Source organism: Coffea arabica, chromosome 2e (assembly GCF_036785885.1).
Source record: "Coffea arabica cultivar ET-39 chromosome 2e, Coffea Arabica ET-39 HiFi, whole genome shotgun sequence".
Lineage (NCBI taxonomy): Eukaryota > Viridiplantae > Streptophyta > Magnoliopsida > Gentianales > Rubiaceae > Coffea > Coffea arabica.
The window spans coordinates 63086211-63100500 of NC_092313.1; the positions used below are offsets into that span (position 1 = coordinate 63086211).

Below are 14290 nucleotides of genomic sequence, written 5' to 3' on the forward strand. Positions count from 1 at the left end.
CAGAGCTTTTGTCTAAGTTTTGATAAATATTCTAGTGAGCATTTCTTGGCTCTATATCAAGATTATTTGATTTTTTTTTGTAAGCTTGAACCCCTGATCATACCTAGGGTTGTATGGGCAATTGATGACAAGCAATGTATATATTTAAGTAAGTTTGGGAGAGGTTTTGTTCTTGCTATTGGACAGTTGAGGTTCATGTATATATTGTGAAGTTTGATAGTTAATAGTAATATTATCTCTCAAGTTAATATGAGCGAGTGAGTCTGACGAGAGTTGGGCAGACGGTCTGCCAAACCCTGAGGGTACACTTTAGGGGGAGGTGGGATCGTCACATATAGTGCAATTAGTATTTATTTTCTCACTAAGCAAGAAACCCATCTTATTGCAACTATAAAGCTGTTTTTCGAAGATGAAGAACCAAAAATTGGACTAGGCAGCTAGTCAAAAATCACTAACTAGAGTAAGTAATAAAAGGATAGGTTTTTAAAATTTGCTATCAATTGTCTTAGAGGTCTTTAGGAATTAGAAATAGACAATCCAGGCTGAGGTTCAACTCTAGTATTTGAAGAAAAGAAAATATAATATCAAATATACCTGACCTTTGGCACTCTCCTTCAAAGCTAGATGATGTTGAAAATTTTCATTAATAGTTCGATGATGTTGCACAAGCCACTAGGTTAGACGTGAAATGTTTGCATATTGACCACTTATGAATGGAAAGTTGCCAACCGGAAATTGGGCAATGATACCATGGTTAAGTAATTATTAAAGGGTATTCCTAGGACAGAATAGGCGGATACTGATTAACTTAGTATTGTCAGATCTAGAGTGAGGTGTGGGATTCATTATCTTGTACTTGAGTTGGAGTAGGATCCAAGTATACTTTGTGTCTATCTATATGATAGATGAATACCTTGTAATATGAGTGAAGATTGAAGAAAGAAGACACTAGGGTATATAACATGTCAATATAAAGCTGGATGAAAAACATTTTTCCTTATTCATGTAAAGATCAAGAAGGTACCTGCCTAAGCAATTGACAGACATAAATGGGCAGATAGGATAGATATCACATTAAACTACTAAACCTTAGAGTGGTAAAAGGTTAATAAAAATGTAGTCTAAGGTAGTTATTAAATTGGACAAATGCCTTAGTATAAACAGCCTAGCCTAAGGAATCCCAATGCAACTTTTGGACGTACAAGAAAACTCTAGTCTTCAATTGAGTTTGTTTGGATAAGAGTTTATTTGGATGATTTATTTGAGATATTTACTGTAACACTTTTTGTGATGTGATGTATGTGAGATAAAAAGGTGATTGGGAAGATAAAAAGGTGATTGGAATTTGTGAAAACAAATTTTGCAAACCAAATTATCTTTGTCCAAACAAACTCATTCTTTCCTTTGATGAACTTGTTAGTTATTGCCTTCCCCAGTCGAGAGTCCCATCTTTATTTCACACTCAACCCATCTTAATTTTCCATTTCATCCCTCACATACTCAACTATTATAATACAAATATCAAAATTCGTTTAAGTTTTAAGGTGAATCCCAACCATGACAATAGCATCACCCAGACCAATGCTTCCGTCTAAATCAAGGAAACAAAGCTATGTCTATTAGTGGTAACTTACAGAGTTGGAATAAATTAAATTGTCCGTGTCAATTATTTTACACGATGGATAGTAGAAGTACAAAATCTTTCAAAAGCTGTAAATTACGAATTTAGCATCGTAAATGCTTTTCAACATCATGTAAACTACAAACACTACTATTTAGTCAACTTAACAAGTTGTATAAAAGTTTTGATTTAATGATTAAGATTGAGATTTCAAAATTTAGATATTTGGCTCAATTTTCCTCTTTTCCTTCCCTGCTCGTTAAATCCCATCCCACCTCTGCTTGTTGTTAGAAAAAAAAATTTTGCATAAAAATTAATTTCATTTCAGGTGATCCTTGTAACACTGCAGTGTTACGAATTAAAAAAAAAAAAAAAAAGCTTGAATCAATGTTGGCATTGATCCGCCACTTACCAAGTGGGCCAGCCCAGCAATTTGCAAGTCCAACGCAAGCTCATGCCATTTGACCTTGACCAAGACCACCTCCCATGGCCGATCAATTTTAAGTGGACGCACGCACACTTACCATGTGCAACAACTAGACAGAAGCCCAAAAATGTAAATTCACATCATCCATATAAAAAAAACACGATTAGGAATCTTCCCCTGCCTTTCCAAAAAATAAAAAAAATCCAAATAGTAAAATAGAACGAAATTCCCCAAAAAGGAAAGGTTGGGGGACAAAAAGATAGCCATATAACAGGCAAAAACGTAGCCTCATTGAAACTCTCAAGTCTCAACCCCTTAACAGCCAAAAATATTCACAGCATCCATATCAAAAAAACACGATTAGGAATCCTCCCCTGCCTTTCCAAAAAATAAAAAATAAAAAAATCCAAATAGTAAAATAGAACGAAATTCTCCAAAAAAGAAAGGTGGGGGAACAAAAAGATAGCCATATAACAGGCAAAAACGTAGCCTCATTGAAACTCTCAACCCCTTCCCCGGTTTTCTCTTCTCTCTCCGATGGCTAGCAATTCGTCAGCATCAGGTCTGTACAGTTCAATTCCAATTTCAATCGTGTTGCATAAGTACTAAATTTGTGATTTTTATTTGTAATTAGGTTTATCTTCCAGTTTTTTATATTAGGGTTAATTTTTGTCCGTGTTTCTGTAGCTTATCATTTTGAAATGTTAGATAATTTTCCTTTTTTTTGTTTTTTTATCTTCTTGAGTGGGAATTTGTGTTGAATTTTGGTGTAGCAGGTAGTAATCCTCCGGCGAAACCGTGGGAACGTGCCGGGTCGTCATCGGGCCCGGCGCCGTTTAAGCCACCGTCAGCGGGTAGCACAAGTGATGTTGTGGAAGCTTCTGGAACAGGAAGGCCCGGTGAGATTGTTTCGACTGCGGATAGGAATGCTTCAACTGTCAATGCAAATGCGGTGGGGCGGCCTATGCCCTCTAGGCCTTGGGAGCAGCAGCAGCAAAGTTACGGAGGTAGATTTTGACTGAATTTTTGTTTAGTTTTTCTATTTTAATATTGTTACTTGATGGGGCTATGAAATCTCTATTGCTGTGGTTAATTATCTGGTGTCATTGGTGTCATTTTGAGTATGTTTGGATAGTAGATTATTTGCGATAATGTTTTCAAAAAGATACTGTAGTACTTTTTTGATGTGATGCATGTGAGATAAAATGTTGGTTGAAAAATGTATTAATGATGCAAGCAAATAAATTTTTGGCAAATAATTCACTAATGATCGATTTTTTTGTGATTATTTACTAATATTATGTGACTGATTAGTGGCAACATATAGGGTTAGGAAGCTCTAAGCATGCCATTCTAAGCACTTCTCTTAGATTTCAAAGGTGAAATATTGGCTCTGAAACTCCTTAATGATATTAATTGGGCTTTCCAGTGTTTGTAATTACTTGTGTTTTAAGAAAAGCTAAATAAAAGACTAAAGTTGGGATTGTTGATTAAGGTTCATATTGTCAAAATGTGGCTTTTTGATTCACTAAGAAACTGTTATTGCTTTTAGTGCTCCATAAGCTGTAGTTTATGATGACAGATTAGCAATGTATGTCATCTTGCAAATTATTTGAGCCTTAAGTATCTGACAAAATCTGCTTGCCTGATTTGTTTCATCCAGGTTATGGTTCCAGTTTAAATTACAATAGTGGTTACGGGAGTGGAATGTACAATTCGTATGGCGGTTTAGGTGGGTCTTATGGCGGTGTAGGTGGGTCTTATGGCAGTGGCTTGTATGGAAACAACATGTATAGAGGAGGGTATGGTGGACTTTATGGAGGTGGCATGTATGGAGGGGGAATGTATGGTGGTGGTTATGGCATGGGTGGCATGGGTGGCATGGGTGCTCCATATGGTGACCAGGACCCTAACAATCCCTTTGGTGCTCCTTCTTCTCCGCCAAGCTTTTGGGTTTCCTTAATGAGGGTGGTAAGCTAAGATCTCTCTCTCTCTCTCTCATGCTAAAGAAGATCACAATTGTGCACCAGATATTGAGTTCTTTCAAGGCTTTCTGCCTTTTTGTGTTTCAGTATAACCATCAGATCCTGGAAGCTTGTGACTTTCTTTTTCAAAATAGATCTTTGGTTCTTTGTCAGATGCTTACAGAAATGATGTAGGATCAAATGAATTCGTTTTTCTTCATCTAGTACCTGCTGCATGAAATGGAGTATTAAGCTATTTCACTTTGGGAGGGGACTAAAGCGTGCATCCTTACTGGGCGTTGTTTCGGACCATACCAAGGCAAAATTTTGCTAATTAACTAACTGGTATATGTCGAATCGAATTATTGGTTGAAAGACTATGCAGTTCCCAGGTTTGACTGTGCTGGAAAACAAACAACAAAGATTAACAAGCTCTTTATATGTGAATTAAGATTTTACCTTATGCAGTTGTCATTTTAAGCTTGTCCATTCATTTTAAATGCATCTTGATTTGTGTATGTCCTGAAGTAAGCGTTATAATTTCTGTTATCCTTTTACTACTACGTAATTGCTACTTTTGGAAGAAGGTTATAACTAACTCTTTGCAACTGTTGCAGATGCAAGGCGTCGTCACTTTCTTTGGACGAGTTGCGATATTAATTGACCAAAATACCCAGGCATTTCACATGTTTGTGACGGCTCTTCTTCAGGTAATTTGGTGATCTTGTATCTCATTTTTGTCTCTAACTAAAGGTAGTTTTGTTTTTGGAGATTGAATAAGTGGGGTTACAATCTTAATTAGTGACTCTTGTTATTTTTATTTGCAGCTGTTTGATCGCTCTGGGTTATTATATGGGGAGCTTGCTAGATTTGTTCTAAGAATATTGGGAATTCGAACAAAGCCAAAAAAAGGTCAACCCCCTGGTCCTCATGGGCTTCAAGGTCCACATAATCCCCACGGGAACCAAAACTATATCGAGGGACCCAAGGCTCCTCCAAGTGGTGGCTGGGATAATCTATGGGGAGATAACGCAAACAATTAATTTGATGGAATGCTTAATCAATGGTGCCGATGGGAGTTGGCTGTTAAATGTTTACGAATCCAGAAGATTGATATTGTGATGCTGCAATTGTGTGTCCGGGATAGCACAAAACCTCTTAGTGGAGAATTTTTTTGCCGGTGATCTACCTGTACCTGTCTCTCTGTTGTCTCCCTCTGTTGCAGCACACACAAACAGATCTACATAATGAATACTGGTTGTGCTGGTTTCTGGATGAACAATCCCAAAATGAACAGGGGGATGAACAAATAATGTAACCAATAATGTAGTGTGAAAATTGTAATATATGGCTTGTCTTGAGCTCTTTGAGACCTACTGTTTGTGAGTGTCTTTTCCGGTTTAATTCAACCTTCAGACCGTGGCTGTGATCCCTCAGGGCTCTCTACAGATATTGATTATGTTAATCAACTTAAATGCCATACTCTGGAGGTTGGATTGATCATACATAATTCATTTGCATGGAGTAACAGTACCAAATTCTTTTGTATGATGTTTATTTCCTTCTATACCTGTTTGGATCATATTTAGCAAAACTATTCTCAATTGGCATTGGCAGAAGCTGGTCGCTTTGCTATTAATAAGGTAAGCTTTGAAGCTGGTTGTTTTGCTTTATTCTGGTTTAGTCAAAATGATTGCAAAAAATCCTTCGACAGCACCGGTTCCATTTTTCAATTTATGTTACATAAGTAAAGCAGATGGTTGAAAAAGGTCATTCATATATTTTTTTTTTCTCGAAGCAAATTGATTTTATTCTTCAAAAATGCAAGAAATCCCTGTTCGGTAATTGCGTTTTCACATATTAACCATTTTGCACTATCTTGTGGTTGTGCGATTGCAACTTTTTCTTTGTTCATTAGTAATAGAAAAACAGCTTTTCAAGGAAGAGAAGTATTTTTACCAATTGAGTAGTTGGTCACGATTGCTCTAACATTTGCATGTCTAATAGTTTGTCACGGTTAGGCATGTGAATGGATAGAATTTGGGTTGGATCTTTTTAATCTAGATCTATAAATAGTTAGACCCAAATGTAGATCCAGACTCTCATGGGTCTGGGTATTTAATGGGTATTTGTTGTATTTTTTTTTGAATATACTAAACTAAAAATATGTTAAAAATATATAGTGTTAAAAAATAATATAGATGCCATCCAATTTTTATTCAAGAAGTTGAATGCAATATTATGAATTAAAAAAAAAAGAACTATTGTCGACTACTACTATTTATTTTTCAAAGATTTAACTGTATTCATATCCAATCTTTTATTTGTTTGTCTTTATTTTTTCTCCTTTCCCTGAAAATATTCTACCAATTAGAATGACAACAAGGATTAGTTAAAACAAATCATGAAGTCTTACCATATTCAATCCAATGCCCATAAAATCTTTAGATTATTTTCTAAATTTACTAATACACACATACATGTTATTTAATTATATATACATGAGTTTGATATGGATTTAGATTTAAATATAAATCATAAAAAAGTGGACCTTACCTAGATCCATAATTCCCTTATAGGGTCTAGATCTGGATAGGGTCTGAATTTGAGAAATTAAATTGTTGGAAACGGGTGCCTAGCGTATATATAATTGTTAGGGATACTTTTAGAAACCTCAACTAATGTTTTTGTCAGTATCGCTGGCCTTTCTTGAAGTTTAAGAAATATCCCATACCTCTCCTAATTTATATGTTTTCGTAACATGTTAGCTCAAGTGAGATTAAAAAATTAATTTCACGAGAGATAAGATAATCTATCCCCATATATCCTTTTGCTATCCTTAACATTAGTTTGTTTACAAATAATTTTTCGCTTTAATTCAAATTATGCCTTGTAGCTACACGTCCATAGCAATTATACAATATGCTTTCATGCCCATATTAAGAATTTCTTTCATGCTGAAATACATACTTTTTCTTTAATCCTTATGAAACATTTTAATCAATGTAATGAAACATTGTAAATGAAAAAAGTATTTAGAAATCTTGTGTAATTCTTTTTTTTTTTATTAACAACCTCATATTACACGGTAAATGTCAATAACGAACAAAAGTTAAATGATCGATAACAATGTTGCACCTTCAATTCTGTTTATTATTGTCTCTTATCTTTTTCATCCTTATTAACATTTTTCTTCATGCTTAAATGTATATCTTATTTTTTCAAGGCGAATATATAATTATTATAAATCATATAAGAAATTAAAAATATATACATTTAGTATAAATGTTTTGCCAATTTTTTTAAATTTTTTTATTGATTCCCAAGTATTAGCATACATTACATTTTATTAACAATTAATGATTCACCTAGAAATTAGTGATTTATTTTGAACAATAACTACAACAATGATAAATTAATTGTTACAAAATGTTGAAATGGCATAAACAGCATTATAAATGAGAGAAAATACTAATTCAAATGAAGAGTTTATTTGAATATATACATATGAATGTAAAATAAATTGCATTGACAAAGTCAAAGAAGGAAGAAGAAAAAGGATGAAAAAGAAAGAAAGAAAAATGTACGAAAACTAAACATACAAGAAAAAACACATACAAAGTGAAATTTAAAAGAAAAACATATAACAATGTGGGCATATTTATTCAACAAATAAGTTGAGAATCATTAGAAAGTTAATGGTGTTAGTCATCACGAGGCAATTTTTTTATTTCGTGAAAACATGGAGAAAATTGCTATTGACCCCATAATTATATCGGTGCAATCTGTAATTAATCCAATACACACACACACACACACACACACACACATATATATATATATATATATCAATCAAAATCAGGGTATAAGAGTCATTTCACCATTATTTATGTCAATAATGGGCCTCAAATGACTGATAGGAGAGATATGTGATATTTTGAAAGTTGAGAAAAAAGTAGCGATATTGTCTTATTGTTACGTATAATTGGCAGAAAGCTATTGGATCTCAATCTAGGGCCGCAATGTGTAGACACGGCAATGCCAATCTTGCACGTATAAACAATGATCGTGTAGGTAAAACTTCCGTTCAACTTAGCAAAGCCATTAGACTTTTCTGGCTTAGTTAAAATCAGTTTTCAAGAACAGTCCTACTCTTGAGAACATAAGCATGGACGAGTCAGCCATATTCTCATAGGTCTATTTGCTTAACGCCTTTTTGCCTAACGCTTATAGATTAAATTCAGTAACCAGCCTTTTCCCTTCATCCTGTTAATATGATAAAGGCAAAAATTGTCATATGTTGGTTTTTGTACTGGTAACTCCATCTTGAAGAAGGTTTTAGGTTGTGACTCGTAAGCATTATTAGCTGTTACTTCTGAGAATGACATGCAAGCTACCAAAAGTTTTGTATAAATTTTACAAAACACTTGTGCTTCTAAACACTTCAATTTTACAATGTGTCTTTTCGAATTCACCAAATCAAAGGGTTCATCTGCGCTTAATATACATGGAAGGCAGAGTCAGGAGCAATAGACATTACTTCTTCTTCTAGGATTTTGACATCACCTCTTGAACATCTGAAAATCTCCAGCGCTGTGGAACTGATATTGCAGGATTTACTGATACTCATATAAAGAACAGAGAGTTTTTTGCAGCCATACCTCAAGGCCTGCAATCCTTCATCACATAAATTGCGACAACGATTGACATGAAGCTTCTCCAAGTGATGACAATTTACACCAATTGCTTCCCAACCAGCTCTCGTGATCTCATGACATAATGCCAGGTTCCATTCTTGGAGCAAAGGGCATCCCTTTGCAATTGCAATGATAGAATTGTCGCCAATAGTTCTGCAAGATCGAAAATCAAGTACCTTCAGCTTAGTTGCAAATCCAGCACCAATTGCTGTCAAACCATCTCTACCAATGCACCACCACAGGCATGAAAGATTCAAATATTCAAGTCCACCGCCACTCACAATAGCCATGATTCCTCCTGGCTCTAGCTTACAACCATTGGCCTCTAGAAAAGTCAAACTCTGTGAACAGCCCATAAAGCCAACACCAGTGACACTTCTACAGTTAGTCATACAGACAGCACGAAGGTGACGGCAATTCTTGGCAAGGGCTCTTATACCCTGGTCAGATATAAGTGAACAATATGACAGATCCACATCTTTTAAGGCCAAGCAAGATTCAGATAAGGTCTTTAACCCAATATCAGTAACATTGCAGCGATAAAGACTAATAATTGTCAAAGAAGGACATCCAGAGGCAACTAAGGAAATTCCATGATCAGTTATTCCAAAACAACAGTGTAAATGAAGAGTCTGAAGCTGGGACCCATAATTTAGCAACTGTCTCAAACCAAAATCAGGCATCTCAATGCAACCAGATAGAGACAAATAGTGCAGCTTCTGGAAGCGGTTAAGCAACCTATGTAGATAAAAGGCATCAATTTTCATGCTACTTTGAGATAAGGAGGGAATATCCAGTTTAGTGAATGAGCATTGGAACTGTAATCTTCGACGACTTGAGTTTTGAATCTGAAGCCATCGATGACAAGTTAATCCAAAAGATTCCCGATCAGAGGCAGAGTCAAGCCAGTGAAAAATAAAATACAAGCAATCATCAGGAAGTTGCATAATAGAGGTCAGACAATCTTTGTAACAATTCTCCATTTGAAAGCACTAGCACTCTTCTGAAGGTTGCAAAGCTTGAATCCTTATCATAATGTTTTTGCATGAGCTAGAGGAGGTCATTGAGTCAAAAATGCATGGAGTGTGAGAATCTCCTTGTATGTGACCTATAAGCACACCACATTTACGACAAAGAAGTTTTGTTTTTGAAGGGTAACAGCCCAAAGATATTGGAAGGCACGTTACTTCATCAACTCGAGTAAATCGACTGAGGTCAATGGAGATGAATGAGATAAAACCTTTTGCAATGGATTTTTTGTATTCGGGTCCTATGCCAGAAATTGCACGTGTAGAAGATGTTAGATTCAGAGGGTATCCACAAGATCCACAGCTGCAAAGCATTGAAAGAAGAGATAAATAAATTATTCTGCAAGAATCATATGCAAGGTTAGTCCTACTACAAATGAAATCTGGTCTCTTTTGATATTCCACCAATACCCTTTGATACAACATATATACTTATAACTACCAGGACAAAATAGGTGCTTTTTTAAGTTGGCTTTAGATAATTCAAATAACTACTTTTGTACTTGTTAAATATTTAAGAGAACTTCTATCTCAGAATAAAGACACAGACTGTGCCAAGATACTAGCATACATACTACACACGCAGCCACCAAAAATTCTACTGAGTGTTAAAGGTGCCAATACATATCAGCAGATAGAGGTGCAAACTGACTGGCAAATTGAAAATTGTCGAGTTGAAATCAACCGATAGTGACTTTAGGTAATGGATAACACTTGAATCTTAGACAACATTTGATTCCCTAAAAGAAGAAAAATCAAAAAAGAACTGACTGAATGTGGAAATAACTATTAATATCTTCATCATCTTTCAGTTCCTATAAAATAGGAAGAAAAATTACCCAAAAGAACCAAAATTGCTGGTGTTAGGCACTTTCTGGATTGAAGATATCAATTTTAATGTAGAAAGGTCACATCATTTATAAAGAATCATGTTTGAAGTGATTATTAATGCCAAACATTGCTATACATATCTAGGATTTGGGTTGATACACCAAAATTTTAATCTAAAACTAATGTTGTTTTAAACAGAATTGAAACACTTCTAGAAATTGCCTCATTTCTACAAGCAAAATATATAACAACTGGAAATTAGAATTTAAGGATTTTTAAATCCACTTCTTTTCATAATCCACACATTTTGACTCAGGATTCTTACTCCAACCTAAAATTGAATAATTAATATAATACAGAACCCTCAATTCCTTAGCAAAGTAAAACATATGTTTCTTGACAACAAGCTAGTGCAGAGCTGGATATCAGCAGTCAAACTATGTAGAAGATCAGACAGGGCAACACAGATGTCCAACTGCCTAACAACTTACTCGTAAACAGCTGCAAGCAATTAAATTTGGAAAAGAAAGTAACACTTGTTATACACAACTGCGAGAACAATTGTCATAATGCTTAAAACACCTTTCAATTGTCTGGTCCTAGTATCTACAAAGGAAAATATAAGTTCGGACAAGTCCTGCAGAAGTCATGATGATTGTGGGACTTCAGTATCATCATATTCCAGAATCAGACCAATCTTATACTCTGTGTCACCAATGTTGCCAAATGGACTCCTACTGCTAAGGAAAACCTTTTTCAAGAGTGGAAAGAAAAAATAAGAGGTCAGGGATGTCAAGGTTGACCTTGGCCAACTGATTCTGTTTAAGCAGAATATTTCTCAGCTCTTCATCAATGGGGTTTGTGAGTCAGAAGAAGTCATTGACTAAGGATAAGTTGAAGCAATTGGAGCATAATACAAATACAGAAGTGTGCTAGTTTTTTAAAATGATAATTTTCATTAACCTTAGTTTTGATTTTCCTATATCTTTTACTCATTGCAAGAAGTACCAGTGGTGTTAATTAGAAAGAAAGCTCTCGTAGGTTGCCCTAATGAAATGATATAGCTAAAGCTGCATGTTGAGTGGAAAATAGCAGGAAATAAATGTTACGAGTTCAAGGGAGGAGCAACTGCACATGTAATCCTGATACTGCCAAGCTAGCTACAATAACACAGCATAATCAAGAGTTGAGATGGGATAAATGTATGAAGCAACCTATTAATTAGACTCTCACATGCAATTTAATTATTCTTTATTATAACGCGGCTATGTTGTTCTTAATAAGAAAGCTAGAGGTAATAGGTCTTTACTTTTGTCACATAAAACAAAACAAAGGTAAAAACCTAACATCAAGAAAAAACTGAACTTCCAACTAACATCAAGGAAAGGAGAAAAAAATGCTATAACACATTTATCAGAATTTGATAAACAATATGAAGGGAGAAACTGGCATATTTGAAGCTTTAAGTTGTCAACCGCTCAAAAATATCAGTTTTGAAAAAAGCATCAGAAGCACAAATCAAACAACCTTTTGACAGCTACATCCCTTACGGTTTTTCTTCAAAAGTTGAATGTAAAATATACTAATACAATTAGCTATAAAAAGCTAAAAGTTATCAGAAGAAAAGGATATGGTCACTTATGTTCTCAACAAAACTAACTTGAAACTAAACTGACTTCAATAAGGATTATGACAATCGTCAATTGGTTGGATGAAAACTGCAGAAAACTTTCAGTAGAAGCATCCAACAAGGCGGGGTGGGGTTCTGGCGGACTAACGAGGAACAAGGCAGTTCCACCCTTTATTTCTAGGTTTATAGCGTAAAATTCTTAAATATACTTGAAATTAGAAACTTACAGTATATGAATAGATCCAGTAACAGATTTTCAAGGCTTCTATCAAAAACTTTATTTTGAACAAAATTTGGCTTCTTTCCATTTTTCCTTTTCTTTTTGATTACTTGTGATTTTCTAGTTAATTTTATCCCAAAGAATATGCCCGTTTGCCATTCATTGCTTCTTCGCAAACAACTATCTATACTCAGATATAAAAGAAATTTTTGCGAAGATTCACCATCACCTAAGCAGCACTAAATTCAACAAAGCAACTCCAGGAAATACCCAAGAAACATAACAACAAAAGCAATTTAAGCCCAACAAATTAAATCAGAAAAGAAGGGATACCATTGAACAAAAATATTAAACAGGGCTAAAAAATAAAAAAAAATTGGCAATGCATCATAAATTAAACAAGTGTCTCAAAGAAACAATTGATGGTAACCTGTAGGAGACAGCAGCTTGGGACATTCTTGATTTAGATCATCACAGATTGTGGTTGTGCCTGGGATGACAGTTGCTTCCATTGATTTATGAAGCAATATCCAATCTTTTGTCCTTGGCTTTTGCACTGTACTGAATCTGAAAAAGTCTACAGGGAGAATGGGAAGAGAAGAAAATCAAGTAACGGTTAAGATAAAGGATTCGGTGGAGGGTGGAAACTGATGTGAAGCTGTTGACAAAGGGACAGATGAGGAGAGAACTGCAGTTTGGGGCCTTACTTTTTCCATATTCCCTCCTTGGCCCAAAATGTCAAGGGACTTTACAGTCTTAGCCCATAGAATTGATGATAATTGCACTTAATGAAGTACACGCTAAAATGACAAATGTAAGTTAGCATAAGTTTTCAAGAATTAAGATATATTTTTGATCGAGGAAAAATTAAAAGTTCTCTAAGGATTTTAAATAAAAGTTATCGATAATATCATTTATGTATTACTAAAATGTACAAACACGTGTACCTAAAAAAAATAATTAGAGGATGTAAAGCAAGTAAAACTCATTAGTGTACAAAAATGTGTAAATAAGGAAAGTTGCTAGTGGACTAATTTCTTTAAAACATCAATATTTGTACTTGTAGTCATGATCAAAGTGATGTATTATGTCAATTAGTTGTTTCTTTTATTAAGAGTTGTTATCAGATTACTCATTCACATGTATATGTATTTGGCTTTTTCCAAATCACGTGAAATAAAACAAAATTTCTAAAATTCCGCACTAAAAATAAATGTCTTCCAAAAAAAATAAAAATGAATGTTTACTTTCGGCTAATCGAGGCATGAATACAAATTAGTAAGGGAAAAGTGTATTCATTCAAAAGCAAAATTTTTGTTGGTTTCTGATCAAAAGAGGTTACTTTTCCTACATTAATCCACTCTTCTATAATCGGCAACTAAATTGTTTTTGATATTATATTAAGGGACCATTCATTCTATGTTTAATGCCAAACACAAGGGACCAAACCCGTGAATTTTTCATGTTCCATTCGCAAATTTAACGTGCAAACATGACTTCTATCGTTTGTCTCGCTCTAATTCTTGGTTATTTTGTGTTCTATAGGTTCTATGTATGTAGGTGGAAAAATTATCGTTTTAGTTTCTCACCTATTACCATCTACTAATTCGATCCTTTATCTCCATAAATATTTACCAACACAGGAACTTTGACAAAACAAGTGAAGGGATTTGGAGCAGCATGTCACTATCGTTAAAATTATGATCAATTTGGTACCTAATCTTTAAGGATTTAACTAATGTTGTCCTTAGTTTTCATGATAAACCAATTTGAAGCTTTTGTTTTCAATTGAGTTTCACCAATATCATGTTAGAAATCACTACTCTTTTAATGTTATTCATTATGAAGGCATAAAAATTGGTATAATAATAT

The 14290-nt window shown here is 34.5% G+C and overlaps 2 protein-coding genes across 3 annotated transcripts; one reads left to right on the top strand and one right to left on the bottom strand.

The window, feature by feature from the left end:
• Positions 1-2438: 2438 nt before the first annotated feature.
• On the top strand, positions 2439-5386 carry LOC113727423 (peroxisomal membrane protein 13). Of its 2 annotated transcripts, none has more exons than XM_027251579.2 (5): positions 2439-2610; positions 2822-3055; positions 3712-4019; positions 4630-4722; positions 4840-5386. In XM_027251579.2, exons 1-5 carry the CDS (start codon positions 2586-2588, stop codon positions 5053-5055), a joined length of 876 nt encoding a protein of 291 aa, XP_027107380.2. In that variant the 5' UTR covers positions 2439-2585; the 3' UTR covers positions 5056-5386. The 2 variants fall into 2 exon arrangements, with proteins under 2 accessions (XP_027107380.2, XP_027107381.2); XM_027251580.2 differs by having other exon boundaries at positions 2825-3055.
• Positions 5387-8394: 3008 nt separating this feature from the next.
• Positions 8395-10041, bottom strand: LOC140037032 (F-box/LRR-repeat protein 12-like). Its single transcript, XM_072080657.1, has 2 exons — positions 9950-10041; positions 8395-9817 (listed from the first exon to the last, which is right to left on the bottom strand). Exon 2 carries the CDS (start codon positions 9690-9692, stop codon positions 8511-8513), a length of 1182 nt encoding a protein of 393 aa, XP_071936758.1. The 5' UTR covers positions 9693-9817; positions 9950-10041; the 3' UTR covers positions 8395-8510.
• Between the last annotated feature and the right edge of the window lie 4249 nt (positions 10042-14290).

Coding starts and splice junctions, on each gene's coding strand:
- LOC113727423 (XM_027251579.2), top strand. CDS start 2,586: ATGGCTAGCAATTCGTCAGCATCAG. Junction 2,611..2,821: donor TAGCAATTCGTCAGCATCAG/GTCTGTACAGTT, acceptor ATTTTGGTGTAG/CAGGTAGTAATCCTCCGGCG. Junction 3,056..3,711: donor GCAGCAGCAAAGTTACGGAG/GTAGATTTTGAC, acceptor TGTTTCATCCAG/GTTATGGTTCCAGTTTAAAT.
- LOC140037032 (XM_072080657.1), bottom strand. CDS start 9,692: ATGGAGAATTGTTACAAAGATTGTCTGACCTCTATTATGCAACTTCCT.